Below are 20,856 nucleotides of genomic sequence, written 5' to 3'. Positions count from 1 at the left end.
GGAGGAGACACCAGAGAATCCTGCTCCATCCATCCTTTAGGGGGAATTTAGGGTAGCTGCCGGACCACCCTAGTCCCAGCGAGATTGGCCCCCTCACACAGAAGGATGGGGAGTTGCTCCAACCCACCACAACAATGTGCATATTATTAAAGTAGTTCATAGGTTCTAACTCCAAAACCCATACCTGGTGCTGCACATTGTGATGTTACCTAAGCATGACTGTGGCATGTTTTAGCATGTTTTCTTTGTGATGGCGCACTTGTATTGCATTCGTTTTCAGAAAGGAGGGTCAAAAGTAATGAACCTCCATCTTTCTAAGTTGGGTAGCCCGGTAGGGGGGCTGACCAGCAGTGCAGGGCCTGGGGGAAAGTCGTTGCTTTGACCTCGCCTTGCCAAAGTGTAGAACCGGGATTTTGGGGCAGCAGAGGCACAGGTTACTTTCCTTAATCCATCCTTGTGTATTTTCTGGCACTTACCATGGTATCCTGAGCAATTAAAAGCAATTAAAAATGTCTGATAATTGCTGTCTGGTGCTACTCATCTAGTCCTTGTTTCTCCTGGCTGTACATGGCATTAGTATGGCCAATGCTGCTTTGATGCTCCTAATCATTTTGCTTGTAGTGTTCGGCAATCTATCTTTTCATTTGTTCCACTGTGTTTGCAAAAAGTGAAAGTAGATCTTCTGTCAAATTGGGATGGCATGATCCCATGTTTCACAGGGGTTTAAAGTGATTTCTTTGAAAATGTTGAAGAGCACAGACCTGAGTGCCCCTGACAGTGCTGGACTGCATGGCCGAATAGGAAGGATTTTGACATGCGCTGCCGTTCATTATTTCTTGCTTAATGTGGATTGGCGGCTTGAAAGTTTCGTTATAAATTGCCAATAACATTTAAATAAAAACATTGCTTTAGCAAAGAACATTTTAAAATCTATATACCTGCCAATTTAGTTATGTGCACATTTTTTGACAGAAATTATTTTCCTGCATACATAATGCCAATTGCAATCGTGTTTAAATGTAGTAATGTCACGATAAAAGTGTCATGTTATTTTTTGGAAGACTCCACTCATTGTCTCCTCTCATTTTCTCAGCTTCATGGAACAATGCGCGTCATTCTGGAACCTCTGATTGGAGACATGCCCCTGATTGGTTCCGTGTCCCTCTTCTTCCTTAGGAAACCTGTGAGTATTGTTGAAAGTGCTTTGTAGATCCAAATAAATAAATATGCTCTGAATATATTCTTTTTTTTGTTTTTCTTTAAAACTGGCATTGTGCTTTAAAACATGACATGCCTTTGCTTGGATGCACGTTCATCTATATAATTTATCTTGAATTTGTGTACAATGCTGTAGTAAAGGTCAGATTTAGTGAAAGATGAGACAATAAGTTACCTTCACATTGCAGCGCTGAGCTGAGATGAGTGGGCATTTCCAGGAAGCGTGCAAAGAATGTGAAATGTCAGACCTTTTGGAAGTGTTGCAAAAGAGCATTCCTCCTTTCTCGTGGCCAAGGAGGATTGTTGGCAACTTGCATTGCCATTTGTTTTCCCCAACATAGCGCGTTTGGCAGGGACCCATCTGTGTGCACTTCTCTGCCCGACTGTATGACTATATAAGGAAATGTTGGCTAAATTAGCATTTTGGCAACTGTGCATTACGTAGAATCCCATAATCTGTCTTTGTTAATGCTCTAATATTATTTCCTCTAATATGAACGCCTTACTTGGCTACCACACGTGGCACTGCTGTAGCTGAAAGTCTCAATTGTGCATGGCTGTGCCTTATGTTCAGTGATATGTGCAAGCAACCCTTAACATATGCATTTAATTTACATGAGCTTTCACGCTGTAAAATCGACCCAGTAGTGCAGCTCTTTTTTTCTCTTGATTTAGCAGGAGTTGCAAGCAACTATGTGTTGCAAAGGACCTGGTGAGGACGACCTACTGCAGCTGTGATGGGAGTTTAACGTGCTTATTGATTATTTCAATGTTTGATGCATTTAAGCCTAAGCACTGTACAGTTCTAAAAAAAAGAACGGTTGGAATAATAATATATGAGCAAATGGGGAGGCCCACAACACGATGGAGGATTGGAGGTCAAGCCAGAGACAATATTGAGGAGCATTCCAGAGTTTGGAGACAAAAAGGGCAAATGAGTGAAAGGGGGACTTGGCTGAGGTAGGGCGTGGAACAGCTACTAGAGAAGTGGACCAAAGAGAACAAGGGGTAGACTAAACGGAGACAAGAGAAGAGGGGGCTAAATCATGTACACATTTAAGAACTTTTTTGGGAAATTTGACCACTGACTATTCTGGTGGATTGGTGAAAAATGTATTCGTAAACACAGGCAACAGGACACCATAATCCAATGATAGTACGCGACTTTGGCGCAAGTGAGAACCCCATCCGTCCGGGCACCGTTCTTATACCCAAAGGAACCCATGCATTTTAATGTATAGGGAGGTCCAGACAGGGCAGGGAATCGTACTGAAACAATGTTATAAGCGGGGAACAAAGCAACTAGCTTCCCTGTCAAAGCTGCTCTCTCATGGAATGCTTTGCCTGCTTCCATCAGAGTGGAACAACCCTTCTCCAGCATGGGGTCTGGCATGGATTCACATGCTCATGAATATTCCCCGTCGTCAGGCTGGGAATCCTCGGTAAAGAAAAAAACCAGTATCAGTTTCGTTTCTGATCTGTCTTGTGTAGTAGTAACCAATCACTGATCTCTGCGTCATACTGACCACAGCCAATGACTGCCCTCTACCTAAGCCCCACCTCTGGCAGCCATCTTCAAATTTTTACCGCATGTTCAAGTGTTGGGATCCTCGTGCTATTGCTCTCGAGCATTAGTGCTATTCTTTCACGTTTTTTCTCAAAAACTTCGATTTTTTTTCAGTCAAATAGAGCCTCAAGCTCCACCGATTCTTCATCTGATCAACGGGGACCCGTGTCGGATTCGTCTACGCCCCTCAAGGGTGAAGATTTCGTCGAGCTACGCTTTTGGAGGACTCCAGAAGTTTCTCAGGCCCATCTCGGACATGGCCCAGGAGAAGGGAAGCTCGACGCCCGGAAAGCTGTTCAGGGTCTGCCCTGGATGCCAGCTTCAGAATGTCTTTAAGGAGGACGAACACTCCTTTTGTCTTTACTGCCTACATGAGGACAAGACGCATGTGGAGAAGGACTGTGCGCTTTGCGGCAATATGTCGGAGCGGACCATGAAGGACCGCCATCAACGTCTCGCCAACTGGCCCGTCGGGCGAGAAGAAGAGGAAGAAATCCGAGCGGTCTTCTAAGACCTTTGAGGACGCCCCGGCGACGGGGGTCCAACACAAGGCCAAGCACCGCGAGTCCGCTGGCACCGGGAGCGCCGAACGGTCGGGCTCTACTGGCGCCAGGCAGGGCGCATCCTCCCCGGCACCATCAACCACGAGCCAACGCTCTGGTTCGGGTAAGAGGAAGGCCGAGCACCCGGCGAAGCTCCTGGAGAGGCCCCGGTCGAGCTCGAAGGCCCCATCGGAGGGAGAGCGAGGCAGTGTCCCCACTCCCCCAAGGAGAAGGCGGTGAGCGCACCTAAGGTGGTGAAAGCCTTAATCCATCCGGCCAAGGCCTCTATCGAGACAGTCGCGGCGGCCCTGGCTCAGCCTGTGGAGGCTACACCAGTGGTGGCGACCTCGGGGCTCAGAGTCTCCCTGCCACCGCGGAGGGAGTCCTCTTTTATGCCCATCGACAGGACCCCCGTGAAACCTCCGACGGAGAAGAAAAAGTAGGGGCAGGAGGTCGTCGTGGATTCGGCCTCAACCTCTGAGGAAGAGCTGATCGAGGTCTTAAGCCACGGCGTTGGCGTGGAAGAAGACCAGCCCGTCGGGAGGGATCCCGACGGAGGAGACGACGATATCGTCGAGGGTGCCGACGGGGCCCCTGACCGCCTGTTGGACTCCCCTCAACCAGCGCCGCAAGACAACTCGGCGGCCATTTTGTTGGTTATACAGTCCTTATGCTCGGAGATAAGGACGAGACTGCCGTTACCACCAGCGGAGGAACCGCTCCCGACGGGGGACCCGGAGCCAGGCCCTTCTGGGAGCCCTCCCCCTAAGAGAAGAAGGATTCACCCTCCACCTCCTTTTCAGCCATCGCGCCCTGTTCAGCCCTCCTCCCCGTCCACGACTCGTGGGGATGATACGGGGACTGACACGGCCGCGACGGGTACGGACGACTAGGTTTACGTCGAGGATCTGCCGTTGTCACCTCCCACCCGGGCTTCCCCGCCCGACGAGATTGGATCGTTTCACTCCATGATCGCCAGGGCATCTGAGCTCTTCCATCTCTGCCTGGAGGAGAAGAAGAAGGAAGGTTTCCTTTATCAATGGCGCGAGGCCAAGAGGTAGACGGTCCTCTCCGTGCCTCTACTGGACGATATTTGGGATGAGGGCCTCGCCCTCCTCAAGAACCCATCCACGACGCCGGCTAGAAGGGATCGGTACGAGAAGAAGTACCGGGTCCCGGACGCGGCCCCCTTGTGCCTCCGGGCAAAGCCGACCCCGGACTCCGTCGTCTCCGCGGCGGCCAGGAAGAAAGCGGGGGGGGGGGTGCAGCCTCCACGTCGACTTCCCCGCCGGACGGCGAGGGAAAGAAATTGGATACGATGGGACGCAGGGTCATCTCGTCTGCAGCGACGACGATTAAGGCGGCCAACGCCTTGGCTATCGTAGCCCGCTACGACAGGGAGCTGTGGTACAAACTAGCCCCCCTGCTGGACTTCCTACCGGACGACAAGAGGGCGGATGCCCTAGAGATCTTGCAGGAAGGTGAGGTGGCGTCGGACCACGCCATTACGATTGCGACGGACATCGCCGACACTGGATTTTGCCAGTTGGGCAACGGCGTGTGCCTTAGGCGGCGTGGATGGCTCAAGGCTACTGACTTCCGTCAAGACGTGCAGACCAGAGTCTTGGACATGCCGTTCAATGGATCGTCTGGTGGAAGAGTTCATGAAGGGACTATACAGATCCTTCCCGCCAGTGAAGGCTCCGGCCCCGGCGTGGGAGCTCAACGTGGTGCTGACCAAGCTCATGGGACCTCCGTTCGAGCCTCTGCACTCGGCTCCGTTGAAGTTCTTGTCGTGGAAAACAGCATTTCTTGTGGCCATCACCTCCGCACGACGGGTGGGAGAGATCCAGGTCCTTTCCTGCAAGGCCCCGTACTTGACTTTTCACAACACGAAGGTAGTGCTCAGGACGCACCACTCCTTCATGCCCAAAGTGCCGTCGGACTTCCACCTCAACGAACCCTTGGTGTTGCCTGTTTTCTTCCCGTCGCCTTCGTCGCCGGCTGAAAGGACTTTGCACTCGCTGGATGTGGCTAGAGCGCTGAAGTTCTACGTGGACCGCACAAAGTGTTTTCGGAAGACGTCACAACTCTTTGTGAATTTTGGACCTGTCAATCAGGGGAAGGCTCTCTCGAAGGCTTCCATTTCCGGATGGCTCTCCGGCTGTATCATGTACTGTCATCGGTTGGCAAACCGACCGCTGCCTGGCCGTCCGAGAGCCCATTCCACCAAAGCGATCGCAGCTACCACGGCGTTCCTATCTGGTGTGTTCTTGCTGGACATCTGCAGGGCTGCTACGTGGAGGTCGACGCACACCTTCACGAAATTCTACAGCGTCGATCGGGATTCCAGGGAGGAGTCCAGGGTCGGCCAAGCAGTGCTGCGCAACCTGTTCGCCTAAGGTGAGCCTGGTGAGAAGGTAAGATTTGCTTAATGTTGAGTTTGATGTAATGCTTAATGTTGAGCCTTTGCCACCTCCCGTGGTTGTGCATGTGTGTACTGCTATGTATTCTTTATTCATGAGCATGTGAATCCATGCCAGACCCCATGCTGGAGAAGGAACAAGTTACTTACCTGTAACTGTTGTTCTCCAGCATGGGTCTGGCATGGATTCACATGCGAACCCTCCCGCCTACCCCTCTGCGGCTCTTCACTTGGTCATACTGCCACTTCACGTGCTACCAAATCTGAAGATGGCTGCCACAGGCGGGGCTTAGGTAGAGGGCAGTCATTGGCTGTGGTCAGTATGACACAGAGATCAGTGATTGGTTACTACTACGAAAGACGGATCAGAAACGAAACTGATACTGGTTTTTTCTTTACCGAGGATTCCCAACCTGACGACGGGGAATATTCATGAGCATGTGAATCCATGCCAGACCCATGCTGGAGAACAACAGTTACGGGTAAGTAACTTGTTCCTACTCTAGTTTCAGACGGAATTTGCAGAACTGGCTGCGAACTAACGACATCTAGCATCGGCTTACCATCTGGACCTCTGATCTTTGTATAAACCTGCGCATCTATATATATCTACATCCATCTGCCCCATCTATGTAACCACTAGGCATTGTGTACTCCCCGCCCAAACTGTATGTAATATGAATGTTTATGATTTATGTACTTATCTGTATCCTTGTAACTGCTGCGCCCACCTACCTAAGGGTTTGGTGTGCATTACCAAACAAACAAACAAACAAACAAGTCTTTGATACCAGCTGCGTTCTTACATGTTAAGGCAGTGTTATCAGGGAGGATGGCATTACTTGATACACTTAGTTGAGATGAATATACTCCTCAAAGGTTCACACACAGTCTGAGGCAGGCAAGCATGCTTACAGTAGGATGATTCCTGGTTCTAAAGCTGCTTTTCCTAGAAAGCAGGAGTGTTAAACACGCTTACATATGCCAAAAGTGAAGCACGACAGAGGCAAGCATAACTACACACTAGGTGAAGAGCCTTCATCGCAAAGACATGCAGCTAAAAGCCTCACCTTGCACAGCCAAGTAACAGTGTTTAAAACATGTCAGTGTGCAGTGCCTAGTCAATATTATAATACAGCAGTATGCTTGGGGAGTACGTAACATTTTCAATTCCAAACTTCCCCCACACAACCATATGAAGGTAGTGATATTGAAAATGAGCAGGGAACAATGCCAATTTAAAAAAAAAGCTTGCGAGGGAGAGCGATAGGGTAGCAGTGCAGAGGAGGAATGGAAGCTGGAGTTAAAGAGAGGGTTAAGATGAGAGCGCCTAATCTGGAAGGCCAAGGAGACGTGAAGAACAGTAGTCAAGGTCAGAGAAGATCAGTGTGAGAATAAGAGTCTTAGCAGCAGAGAAGGTTTGAAATTGTTGAATTTTGCAGATGGTATTGATTGATTGATTTATTTATTTATAGAGCGCTTTACACCAAGGCGTTGTACAATGGAACAACAGAATACAAATAACCAACAACACTTAACAACGGGAGCAAAATTTACATCTTGAATCATTCAACAAAACAGTGCAAAGAGCAATTAACTGAGGGGGGGTAGAAAGGGGAGAGGGAAGAGGTGGGGGAGGAGTGGGAGTTGGACAAGGGCGAGGGAAAATGGAAGAGGAAGAGAGAGGAGTAGGAAAGGGGAGAGAGGAATCAGGTGAGAGGGGAAGTTTTCAAGGGGGAGAATGGAGGAGGAGGGATTTAAGGGAAGTGCGAAATGAGGCGAAGGTCGTAGTAGAGCGGATTGTAAGAGGGAGTGAGTTCCAGTGCAGAGGTGCAAGGAGTCGGAATGAGCGGAAACGGGAGGAACAGTGAGGAGGAAATGGTCAGTGGAGCGAAGGGGGCGGGATGGGGAGTAGAAGGAGAGAAGGGAGGAGAGATGAGGAGGAGCAAGACCATAGAGAGATTTGAAGACAAGGCAGAGAAAGTGGAATTTAAGCTGTGAGTGGAAAGGTAGCCAGCCAAGGTAAGAGAGTGAGGAAGAGATGGAGTCACGGGAGGTAAGGAGACAGAGGGTTCGAACAGCAGAGTGGTATATGGATTTAAGAGGGGCAAGTTGAGATGCAGGAAGTCCAAAGATTAGAGAAGAGCAGTAGAAGAGGCGGGAGAAGAAGAGAGAGGAAATTTGGAGTTTGGTGGCGTGGAATGTGAGGGAGGAACGTATTTTGCGTATATTGTAGAGGTGGTATCGGCATGTGCAGGTATTAAGTTGAAAATGGCAGGAATGAGGAAGTGAAGAGATTTGAAAGGTAAAGGATCAAGAATGACACATAGATTGAGAGCAGAAGAAAAGGGAGAAAGAATTGCATGCAAAGCAGGTAATGGAAGGGGTGAAAATAGTGAGAATAAGGTGCCAGGAAGGGAAGCATTTCAGTCTTGCATGAATTGATGTGCAGACAGTAAGTGAGCATCCAAGACTTAATAGCAGAAAAACGGTTGGCGATAGAAGTATGAAGGAGGGAGCGCAGACAAGGAAAGGAACAGAAGGGAGGTTTAAGTTTGAGAAGTGATTTCTCAGAGAGAGAATGGAGCAGCAACAAAGAATGCCTGGAGGAGCATATTCAGGAACAAGGAGCTTGTTTGCACAGTCATTCTAAATGAGCGGCAGGTTGGATTCATGCATCGTCCTGTTTAGGCCCGATAGGTTACCTCTTCTGAGTAGTCTGTCTATGGAGAAGAGAGTAGGATCAAGAGATAGGTGGCTGTACCTAGATGTTACATGTAGCATCAAGGCGCACACTAAGCAGAAACGAGGCATTTTGGTTATCGCAAAGCTTTCTTTGGAGTATTGCGTGGGTTATGTGGTGTAGCACACATCCTCAAAGTCCTACAGCATACAACGCCCAGTTCTGGTTGGAGCTACAAAAATGATGCTTGATTCACAGCCATTCTAAATGAGCGGCAGGTTGGATTCATGCATCGTCCTGTTTAAGCCTGATAGGCTACCTCGTCTGAGTAGTCTGTCAATGGAGAAGAGAGTAGGATCAAGAGATAGGTGGTGGAGATTGTTGTGTAGCACACATCCTCAAAGTCCTACAGCATACAACGCCCAGTTCTGGTTGGAGCTACAAAAATGATGCTTGATTTAAGTTTAGCTCAATAATCTAAACAAATGCGTCTTTTAAAATATGGGCTTCACACTAGAACAAATGAACACTTTCATGACAAGATTTACAAGCCAGATAACAACTGTCTAACATATAAAGAAATAGTGATTAGATTATTCTTAGCGGGTTATTATGGATTGAGTGTCCATAAAAGGATATATTTTTACAAAATACTAAGGAATGCACATAGAGTGCTGTTAGGCTGGAGGGACTTGGACTGCTGGTTTGAATCCTCAACAAACGTTCATCTACAAGCTACAAGTGCTGCACAAGCTTGGACTTATAAATATGTTTTACATATTGGTCGGGCCACGCCACCCTTTTTCCAGGGTGCCTGCTTAAATTACACAGTGCGTGCACATTGAGTGCTGTTAGGCTGGAGAGACTTGGACTGCGATTGGAATCCTCAATGAACGTGCATCTACGAGGTATATCATAAGAATGCTGATTGCTGAATGCTGAACACTGTAACCAACTTGGATTAACTGCACAATTATGTGTAACACTTTCCTTTATTTCCTTGTAGTGCTGCACAAACCTGGACTTATATTATAACTATTTTTTACATATTGGTCAGGCCACGCCCCCTTTCTCCCAGCGGCCTGCTTAAAGTTCACAACCACACGCACCAGCGTGCACACACCAAGGAGTGCACGTTGAGTGCTGTTAGACTGTTGGTCTGTGGGGTGTCGGTGTGGCCTTTAAGAAAGAAAGTGGACTGCTTCAGGCCAACCTTTATAAGCCATCACGCTCATGGTAGGAGTTGTTCTGGATGTACTTGTTAATAAGGTATTTGGCTGCTGGTAGTGTGGGCACGATTATTATACTTGTTTGGAAATTAGGCTGTCATTTATATTTTGTGAGTTCTATAGAAATGGCAAATATAGTAAGCTCACATGCTAGCAACAATGAAAAAATACCAATTTAGGAGCAATGTTAAATTGGCTTGTAAACGCAATACATGAGTGGCTAATATGAAGAGAGCCATTCCCAAGAAGAAAAAGGGCAATGATAACATGAATAAATTACACACAGAAGGGGTCTCATTAGCTGTGATTGAAGCGGTTTGGGAGAAACATGGAGAATCGCATATGCCACAAGACAAAATACCACATTTAAATCCCAAGACCAAACGCAACACACTGCTGGAGATGGTTGAGGTCGAGGTGCATGGAATTAAAATTACAAGGGTGAGATCTTGGAACTCAAGCCCATTGATAAAAACATATTATTGAATATAGTCCTAAATCTAAACATTTTTACCAATATGGAGGCAAACAAAGGATAAATGTAACACTCGCCTATATCAATTTGGTGAGATAATGGCCACATATTTGGAAAGAACTCCTGCTTTAAAAGAAATGGTGGATTAGGTTTTTGCGTCATCTCCTTTAAGAGAGAACTCGTCTTTCTCCTTGACGGGTGCCTCGAGAGAGGAATCGAGGAGCAAACCTGAATACCTAAAGATATTAAAAGCGCTGTTTACCATATGTAATTCCAGGTTTAAAGAACAGTTAATCATAAAGGAAGGTATGGCTAAACTAGTGGATGCGATTTTGAATATTGTAAAATTCCCAGTGTTAACTGTGGAGGAGATGGATACCCAAGCTGATTTCTGTCATACAGGCGGTGTTAGTTTGAACGCTGATGACTATCCTCACAGTGTATGACGATCCACATGTGTCGTCTAAGGTGGTTCTGAAAGCAGTGCCTGCGGGTGCTTATATTGCACAGAATCTATTCAACAATCTTGATTAAAAAAAATACAGATTATTATAAGGAAAAAAGTAAAGGGAAGAGAGAGGCTTTATCTTTGGCCGAAACTAATATGGACAGAGTTAGGTGTGTAGAATCTAATGACACATTTTTTCAGCTGGTGGATGATCTAATATGTAAGAATCCTGATGGGTCTGACAAAAATAAAGGGAAGTGAAGCAAGATCATAACAAATATTGCAGCAAAGATCAAAGAAGGCCGTAAACAATGCGCACTAAAACCATGGTTATTGAATGAAAAGCCGAAGCGGAAAACGAAGAATAAGGCAAAATCTGTGGCAAAAGGGAGGGGAGTTACCTTGATACTACGGATGAGCCATCCGGTGAAATTGAGAGTGAGCTGGCAGAGGTTTTTGAAGCTACAAAGAATAGTTATATAGATGGGTAGGAAAAAGTACGGATTCCAGGAATAAAATATATTTTGAGCTCTACCCAGATTCAAACTAAAACGATCTAAATTGTGGATACTTATGCCTCTACCCATAGTCCATTCTTGAATAGGAATAATGTGTTGGAACTGATACACCAAGTTACAGATAAAAGTTATTTCCTCACAGTAGATCAAATTAGTGGAAATTTCCAAAAGCGCTTGGGATCCTAACTGGGCAATAATTCATATGGTTTCCTCCATTGTGTGTGAGTGCATATTATTATATGCAAGCATGTTCTGCAAGATTGGATATGAGTTTATAAGAATGGAAGAAAAGGAGGTCAATACAGAGGTAGCGGGTAAACCAAAATTACTCATGGAGAGTAACGAAAACCCGGGTACAATTAGTATTGAGAATCTGGTCTATAAAATTGTTGAAGAACTAAAGGAGGTGGGTGTGCACACCATTAAGGCAAACAATGGGATATCCATGAATGAATGTGAATTGAGATTATATTGATTGACAGAAGACAGGGGTTAAGGAGGAATTATGATTTATATCCTGGAATTCTAGAGGATTTCATTTTTTGTCTCCAATACCACTGTTATGGATATCTTGTTGAGTGCAGATGTGTTTGCTATTCAAGAGACCTGTTTATATCTTGATTTTTTACTGGATGAATATGAAAGAATGCAAAAAAAGGCAAAATACACAGGGATGGGTAGCCCATTAGGTGGTCTCATATTGGAAGCAAAGAATCATTTAACCCAAACTGAATACTAGAAAGTGTCAACCCAGTCATGTATATTGGCGACTACCCTAGATTCCATGATCAATGAAGTTGCCCAGAAAATATGAATAATTAACATGCATAATCCTCCTAATTTTGATTCGGAGCAAGTGATTGAAAACTAGATAGAATCATGGAGGATTGGACTCTGGTGTACATGGAAAGGCCATATACATTATGGTTGGTGATTTGAATTACTCAAGATTCACACAATCAATGAAGGAAATTAGGGAGACATTCCCCATAAGTGTGAACCAATGTGGACCTACCATTATACAAGAGATGGAGCATAATATCAAACCTAATGCGGGATATGAAAAATTAATATACGCTAATGAATTATGCCAACTATTCATAGATAACGTGGGGGATGGTAAATCCCCTTATTCATGGTCTGCAAGGAATGCTTATTCATGGATAGATTATGTATTCTTTCCCAATTCAATGGCAGGTTTTTTTGGTCAACTTTGTTTGTTTCCCACGCATTTAAGTGATCATTCTGTACCAATGTTCGGTATCCAACTGTCCAAAGAGAACGCTTCTTGGATGCGTGTATGTTAAATCATGGAGGCAACCGAATGTATTGGTCCGTTAAGAATATGGAAAGATATGGGTCCTTTTCTGAGAACTTTTTAAGGGAATCAACAGTAAAGATAATATTGGATTGGACAGGTTTGTAACATGCTCAAAGTGCACAACAGTATATAAATAATGTTGATACTAGATATGGTGATAAAATAATACTTAAGAGGAAAACATATGATGTGTTGATTGCTAGAGAAAAGGAAGAGCTATGACAAAGAAACCAAACTTATAAAGAGGATCATTTGTACAGACCTTGTGAAGGAAAACAAATTAATGAAAAAAGCGAAATATAAAAATGTTGTTAAGAGCGTTGAATGCCTCGCTAAGGTGGTTTCAAATGCACAGTATGCTTAAAAATACTGATGGTCATAAATTATGGGAACCATCCAAGTCTTATTGCAATATGTACATTGGAGGGGAAAAAATATATCCTATAAGTGAGATGACGCGGAGTAGGCTTGACCGACAGATCTGCAATAGAGTGAAGAACCCCCCTGATATAAAAGGAATTGAGTGGATTGAGGATGATGTTGATTTAAATCCTGAGTGTGGTAGGGAAAATATTGAGAAAATGATATCTAAATTGAAACATTCTAGAGCAGCAGGTCCTGATAGATTGCAAACCTGATTTATAAGCACAGGCCATGGTTTTGGTCGAGAATACTCTCTCAACAGTTTATCACAATTGTAACAACAGTCACTATTCCAATTAATTTGAAAGCATCCATTTTGATACCTGTTTTCAAAAAAGGTACAAGAGATAATCCCAATAACTACAGATCCTAGCTATGTCTGATGCATGTTCAAAAATGTTGGGCCAAATCCTGCTTCAAGTAAGGATAAAAAAGAATAAAGTACTATCTAACATGCAAACGGGTTTCAGACGTTGGATGGGTACATTGTCCAATGTGTGGACGCTGTTGTAGCTGATACGGCAAAGCATTATTCAGAGAGATAAAGCTCTATATATATGCTTCATAGATTTCAAAGGAGTGTTTGATACAGTTGATAGACGTTCCCTGGCTCAAATTGAGAGATGGAAAACTGAGCCCTATTACGTTGTACTTTTTCCAGGAACTGTATACTGATAATGTGGTCCAGGTTCGCCTCAATCAGGAGGGTAGCCTGAGTGATGAAATATCGACAAATCCTGGACTTAAGTGGGGCTGTCCACTGGCACACACATTATATAAATATATATGTATCTGATATGCAAAATTCCCTTAGCGAAGCCCATCATTTCCCCCAAAAATGGGTGAATCTCCCATAAGTTGGTTAACCCACGCTGATGATACCTTACTGATCAAACTCTGTTTGGGTTACAGCGTAGTCTGAACAAATTGTGTGAATATTCGAAGAATAATTAACAAATTAAGTATTAATTACAAGAAATCTAAAATCATGATGATTTGCGCCAAAAGAAAAGAAAGTCTGCGAAATATAATTGGATGATGGAAAAGGAGAACATTGAAGTTGTTCATACTTATATTTATCTGGGAATCTTCATATCAGCTAAAGTGAATGTGGCTATGTTGGAGAGCTATGTGTGCCAGGAAATTGAAAAAAGATTTTGGGTAATAATACATTTTGTAAGATATAAGAGTAGCCTATTGATTGAAGGCCTAGTGAAGTTATATAATAAATGTCTTGTATACAATGTTTAGCTTATGGTTTGGAAGCATTTACGATAAAAGAAAAATATGCCTCAAGAAATTAGAGGGTAAACTGTGGCGTATAGTATTAGGGTTACCAGAAAATATTCCTGTAGAGGGGATTGATTGTGAACTTGGTTTAATAACTTTGAATACTACGCAGATGAAAATAAGGATGGGCATCTATTACGTTCATATGCTGACTAATGCTCGTTATGAGGAATCTATATACTCAGACTTCTGTAATATATTGCGTGATAATGGTCTTCGATGTAGAACGAAAGAATGGAAAAATAATGTTATGGTGTTCTTTAATGAAATTGGTTTTAAGTGGGAGAAAGATCCCGCTATTGGTAATCGAAAAGAAGGTAAAGAACCTGGCAAGGGTTTGGGACCGTAATATCACAAAGCTGAGTACAGTCAAAAAATAAGGTGTATATGTTAAACAGGTTGAGACTCCATGTAGCTGTCTCACAAATAACTATGATATAAATGTAAGAAGGTTTTTGATGAGGCTTAGACTGGATCTGCTTCCAACATATTCAAGAGGAGTGTGGAGTGGTATCCCATATGTACAAAGTTTCTGTAGATTCTGTAACACAGATATTGAGACATTGCAATACCTTTTAACTGAGTGTGTGAAACTAGGTGACGTACACAAAAAGGGTTACTTACCTAAACGTATGCTATGAAGTGGCGAATTATGCCTTGGATCACTCTTGGACATTACCTTTTTGGGTAACTCCACGGTATTGCATTTTCCCATATATTACATGTGCAAGAAAATGTTAAAAGTGCTGGAGACTGTGTAATGATGCATAAATGTGTCTATATATGCTAGATTGAAGTATACTCCGTGATTAAAGTATGATATCCATTGCATTTTTATTATTTGAACATTTTATAGTTGGTGTAGATATTTTATAAACCTATAGTTTTTATATTAGCATTATATTAGGGTTTTTGCACGAATTGCTGTAAGAATTTAAAAATGAATGTAATATATACATGAATTATATGTGATGTTAAAATGTTTATTTAACCAAAATAAAACTAATTAAACAAAAATAAATTGGAACAAAATCAGATTTATTCAAAATAGAAAGAGATTTGGCCTTGGACCATTGTACGCACAGGAGTAACAGTACTCCTAATGCAATAGTAAAGCTTGAGACATGCTATGGTCTGTGTGGTAAAGGTCGGCTGGTCAATGGGTAGGTTCAATGACATGTTCTAAAGCTTGTAATTAGTTAGGTGCACAGAAATGAAAGAAGCAGTAATTCATGCACATGCTATTGCCCAGGAAGATGTGCATGAAATAAGGATACCGAGGCATTTGGTCTGGGATCTCCAGTGCTCATAGGCTCCAGAAAGGAGATATGTTCTAAGAAATTATAAGATGCATGTTTTTAGTTACTGTCTTTTTGTAGACTTTAACACATTTTGAAGACGCAGATGCTGCATGTCTATTTTCTAAAGGTCCCATGAGATGCAATCATTAGCTCTCAATATGGTATTGGCTAACTTGTTCGAAAAACATTTGACCTTTTTTTTTTTTTTACATTCTTTTCTTGGTCGAAATTCGGTCATATTTAATTAAATCTATATATGGGGTTGGGTAAGGAAATGGAGGGGGGCAGGGTGCGGGGGGGGGTCTCCTCCTTCGCATTTTTGGTCAAAAACAACCAAAAAAATATTTTAAACCAAGTAGCCCTTAACCCTCAATATACCTCTCATTGACCAAGCTCTGTTTTGGGTTTACAAGGAATTGTGTAATTGTAAATTGATATGGCTTTCAGGGCTCTTGATACCATGATCCAGAGTGTGGTTTGTTTTAGATGTCCTGAATATTAAATTAAATGCCCTTAAAGAGCAGGATACTTTTTTATTATCTGTTGTTGAGATTTGTTTTCATCGCTCCAAGAAGATCAGGAGACCAGACAAGGCAAGATGTAGCTGCAAATTCACAGGACTTGCTAGATTCAGATCAAAGTAAGAGCTGGCGGAAGGGGAATCAAGGGAGAAGTGCAAGCCGGCCTCTGAATAAGTGCTGGAGGTAGGCTTTTCTTGGGTGTGTGGGACACAAAAACGTGTTCTGCAGCTCGACACGAAAATCAGACACTAGTGATGGCTCTTCTCGCCAAAAAATAGTAAGGTGGGAAAAGCTTGAAATAGATGTTTTTGGTATTTGTTTCCTGAACCTGACAATGTTCTCCTCTTCCTGTGTGTCGGGCGGAAGAGTTCCACAAGCAAGCGCTGCCCACACCGTTAACATGTTGAGCCTTTTTTTAACTGAATGTCCAAGGCAATAGTTCAGTAGCCATTGAGCATCTAAAGGTTTGTGAATGGTGAAGTCTTTTAATGCAAGCAGCTTAGTACTTGGGTGCCTTGTCTAGAAGCGTTTGTGGATAAAGCACAAGGATTTGAAGTAAATTATTTTTCCAGAGGAAGTCTGTGCAGAGTTCTGTGGTCTGGTTTGATTGCGCATTCGGAGGGTTAGGATAAGCCTCGCTGGTTTATTACGAATCAGTTCAAGGATGTTTGTGAGGTGCTTTGGGGTAGCCAAGCATAAGCGTTTGCACTAGTCTTGTCTGGCCAAGACCATAGCTGTAGTGATCTCAATTTTGTGGTGAAGGTGCAGGAAAGGCAGGATCTGTTTAAGTATATGCAGACGAAAATTGCATGTTTTTTTAAGAGTTCCCACATTGAAAGAGAGTGTGATGTCAAAAAGATGGTGGTTAGGCTCTTAAGTGGGGTCAAGTGATGCGTTGGGTGAGTTCTGTATCTTGAAGACCATATGTGTATCATCAACATACAGTTGGAAAGGTGTTTGAAGGTATCCAGCATGTTAGAAAGTGGTTCCATGCAACAGTTAAAAAGGAGTAGAGGGAAGGTAGGGCCTTGGAGGACACTGGTGGTAGAAGGGAAAGGTATGAAGCAAAGGGAGACTAGTTTCACTTGGGAGTCTCTGCCATGCATGTATGAAGAGATCCACCATCCTTGGAAGCTGGAAAATGCTCATGCCTTTGGGGGCAGTGTTGAGTGGTTCCTGGTATCACAAACACTAGACAGGTTGGATAAAAAGAGAACAGCAGCAGAGTTTTTCATCTCCAAAGGTCATGAGCATCTCTTCCTTTGCAGCAGAGGAGATTCTGGTTTTTTTTTGTTGGAACCCTGTATTGAATTTGTGTAAAATGGTTAGTTTTGTAGCCAATTTTTCCAAGATCTTGCTCATGATACACTTGTGTTTGATTGGACCATGTTTTGCCAAAACGGAAAAGGTTTGTTGAAGGTTTCTTTCAGGAGGGTCACAATTGTGGCTTTATTAAGGTCAGCGGGTACTTTGCTGAGGGAAAGTGAATAGTTTGAGGGTAGTTAAGTCATGTGCAAGGATGTTTATATTTTCTTTGATTGCGATAGCTGGACAATGATGGCTTTACAGTGAAGAGGTATTCTTTTGGACACAGTCTTGACCAGACCTTCAGCCATGAAGGGTTTGCATGATGGAAAGGAGGTTGCAATTTGGATGGGCAACTGTGGCAGAAAGTTAGATCTAGACTGGGTGCTGATGTGGATTTAATTTACCTTGTTTTGAAAGAAGGCTGCCTTCTATGTTGGAGTAATGCAAAGCAAGAAGGTGGGCAGAATCATATATGTAGGCAATACTCGAATGTCTACATGGTCCTTCTGGCCATATCTGCAACAGCTGCAGTCCCTTTTCTCCTTCAGACTGAACCAATGTGCTTGAATTTCAGAAGAAACCTCTTCTATATTACCTACTGTTAATGGGAGCCTGTGCTTCTTTCAGAACATTCCCACCTCTCGCCTCTGTTCACTGTCCATAACCTTATACATAGCGTGTCCATAGACAATGACAATGTGCTTTAATTGCCCTCCCGTTGCGTTCAGCCTTGCATGGAATATGTTTAAAAATGTATTTATTTTATTGACCTAATAGCCGCGTATCGATCACTTGTTCAGATCATTGTTTTGTTCTTCTAAATACTGGATACTTCCTCTATTGCTTTGACCCCCACATCCGCCCAGTCTTCATCCAGTGAAGCGTAATCGACGTTCACATTGCTTTGCGTTTATTACAGTGTGTTGCGTTTCTTGGGGACCCTTACAGTATTGCCACTATTCACCTTTCTATTGAGTCTGCTCATCAGCCTATGAAATCATTGGTCAAAAGGAAATGCAGTATCCTATTCGTCTGCAGTGTACAGTAAGCCCTTGCTCCCTACCTGTCCGTTGGTCAGAATGACTTTCTGTAGTCAACCATTTTTTGGATCTACAGACCAATGGGCTGTACGGATGGACCCTTAGTTTGCTTCCAAGTTTATACGCTTCTCCTGTTTGCTAGGTATATGGATGTCCCGTCCTGATCAGTTTATCTTTCCTCCCTCTGTTATTAGCCCGTTTGGCAATTTTTGGGCCAGCAAGACTGCTACTGCATTCTACCAATTTAACCACTTCTCGCCAAAATCTTTGCATGCTTGAACATTACCACACCATATAGAAAAAAGCTGCACAAAATTGTCCACATCTGTATGGCCTGCTAGGATCAATTTTATTTAGTGTGGTTTGGATTTAGTAGGCTGTGTGCAAATTATTGATCAGATTGAATCTTGCATTCTTAAATATCTTCTGAAAGTCACAATCGAGTTCCTGGATAGTCTTAAATAGTCCCATTGCTTTGGATGGGTTTGTGATCACGCTGTTCCTTACCATTATCAGAAGAGGCGTTTGTAGATATTCACATTTACTGTGCATTACCCTGCAGGACGCTGCCACCATACCATAAGGGGGCTGCAGGTGCTAATGCAGTTTTAAATCATGTCCATATTCCTACTCTTTGTACTGTTCAGATCGAGGGAAGCAGGTAAACTCCGCCCCTCTTCGAAGCCTCAAAAGGGAGCCACGGGGAGAACTGGCATAAATCGGCTACCCCCTAGATAAATCAACATTCATAACAAAGAGGCCCATATATTAATACTCTTGGCAGTAAAGGGTTAATTAGTTCAGACTTCTTATTTTGGAAATGCAAAAACAGTATAAAAGCTCTGTTTTTTTAATATCTAAAGGGCGAATGTGGCAACATATCCATGTTTCAGCCGACTACCCACACATCATTCATACATTTCATCAACACCAGTCACATTTAAATAACGTTATGCACATACACCAGGGTTTTTGATCTCACACAAAATAATTCATTTGATTAGAATATTTACAACAATCAAGAGCTAATCTTTTATCTGTGTATACATCCGAGACTTGGGATTGTCATCCCAATACTTTCATATGCTAGTGAAAGCCCTGATCAAGTATGTTATTTGCAACGTCCAACATGCTTCATCCCCTATCAACACCCTAGTGCAGGAACTTCATCAGGTTACATGTTATAGGGATCATCTAATTGACTCAGTAACTAATTGACTCTAATGGTACCTTATCCTCTTATTTACCATTCACTGCACTTTTCACATGTTGCCATATGCACATTTACACTGTTAGAAATAATGTAATGGCAGCATTCAATGCCACATTTTTTTCAATAGATTTGTTAGCTGAAATTTATGTTATGTAGATGTATACTGTGCACAGCTACCACCCAGTCTCCAGGCGCTTGCATGTCTCTGCAAGAGAAGAGGGCTGGGTGTGTTAGTGGGGATAGGAGGATTATTTTATTATGGTGTATAGGAACATTTTATAGTTGGTGTAGATATTTTATAAACCTAAGGTTTTTATATTAGCATTATATTAGTGTTTTTGTATGAAATTAAAAATGAATGTATTGTATTGATGTATATTATGTGATGTTAAAAGGTTTATTTAACCGAAATAACACTAATTGAAAAAAATAAGTTGAAACAAAATCGGAATCAGTCAATTTATTCAAAATAGAATAGCGCTCACGTGTCTCTGCAAGAGAAGAGGGCTGGGTGTGTTAGTGGGGATAGGATGATAGGATAGGTTCAGCACCAGTAGGAACTGGTGTCTGGGAGCGTTGTCTTGCGTGTGGGTGTTGGTTCGGGAGGCCAAAATAACGATCTTACTAGGCCTTGTGTCATTCAGATCGCGCAAGTGCAGGGAAGAGGGAAGGAGAGAAGTGCCTGGGGAGGGTAAGGAGGAAGTGCAGTTAACTCATAAGTGCAGCCAGCGGGCGGCTCATAAGTGCAGAGAGAAGGGACTGTAGGGTTGCAGATACAGACCCTTAAGTGCTGGGGAGCCTGGAGGCAGTGCAAGAGCAACTGGACATGCAGGAGCCTGAGCCAGAGTCCAGAGGGTGACCAGGTGACCAGTGCGCGGAGCAGTCAGATGCATCAGCAGGGGAGAGGAAGCAAGAAAGCGGAAGCGAAAAGGAAGGAACCGGAGGTGGTTCTGCTCAAGTTTGAGAGAGGCCGGGACGCTTTTCCAGAGGAAGGTCCCAGCCGAGGAGATAGATCTGTCCCCAACTCTCTGCTTGGAGAAGCGTCTGACCTTCAAAGAGTTGGAGGTGGATGAGCGGAGAGCTCGAGAAGGAAGATGTTTTGGAAGAGAAAGTTGGAGGTAGAGCGGTCCCAGGCTCCAGAAGGCCTTGTGGATGATGCAAAGGGTCTTTGATCATGTGGAGCCACAGTATACAACGCAGTTCACTGGAGTTAGAAGCAAGGTCTATTTTTGCAGTTCTGAAAACATAATGTGTGTTTTATTTTCACCAATCAGAACCCCCCCAAAGCCAGCCTGTCCCAGGCCAGCACAGTGCTTGAGGAGAATAATTGCTGC

At 43.6% G+C, this 20,856-nt stretch overlaps 1 protein-coding gene across 4 annotated transcripts in view; it reads left to right on the top strand.

Moving 5' to 3' along the window:
* The window catches only part of ESYT2 (extended synaptotagmin 2), a 1,091,416-nt gene that overhangs the window by 492,857 nt on the left and 577,703 nt on the right, over window positions 1-20,856 (top strand). For all 4 annotated transcript variants that reach the window (XM_069647986.1, XM_069647985.1, XM_069647987.1 and 1 more), the window contains exon 6: window positions 1,094-1,183. In XM_069647986.1, the coding sequence (XP_069504087.1) occupies window positions 1,094-1,183 (90 nt within the window). The remainder of the gene's footprint in view (window positions 1-1,093; window positions 1,184-20,856) is intronic.

This window comes from Ambystoma mexicanum, chromosome 2q (genome assembly GCF_040938575.1).
Source record: "Ambystoma mexicanum isolate Mex_15411 chromosome 2q, UKY_AmexF1_1, whole genome shotgun sequence".
Taxonomy (NCBI): domain Eukaryota; kingdom Metazoa; phylum Chordata; class Amphibia; order Caudata; family Ambystomatidae; genus Ambystoma; species Ambystoma mexicanum.
The sequence above is the reverse complement of the archived record's forward strand: the minus strand, read 5'-3'. Positions and strand labels throughout refer to the sequence as shown.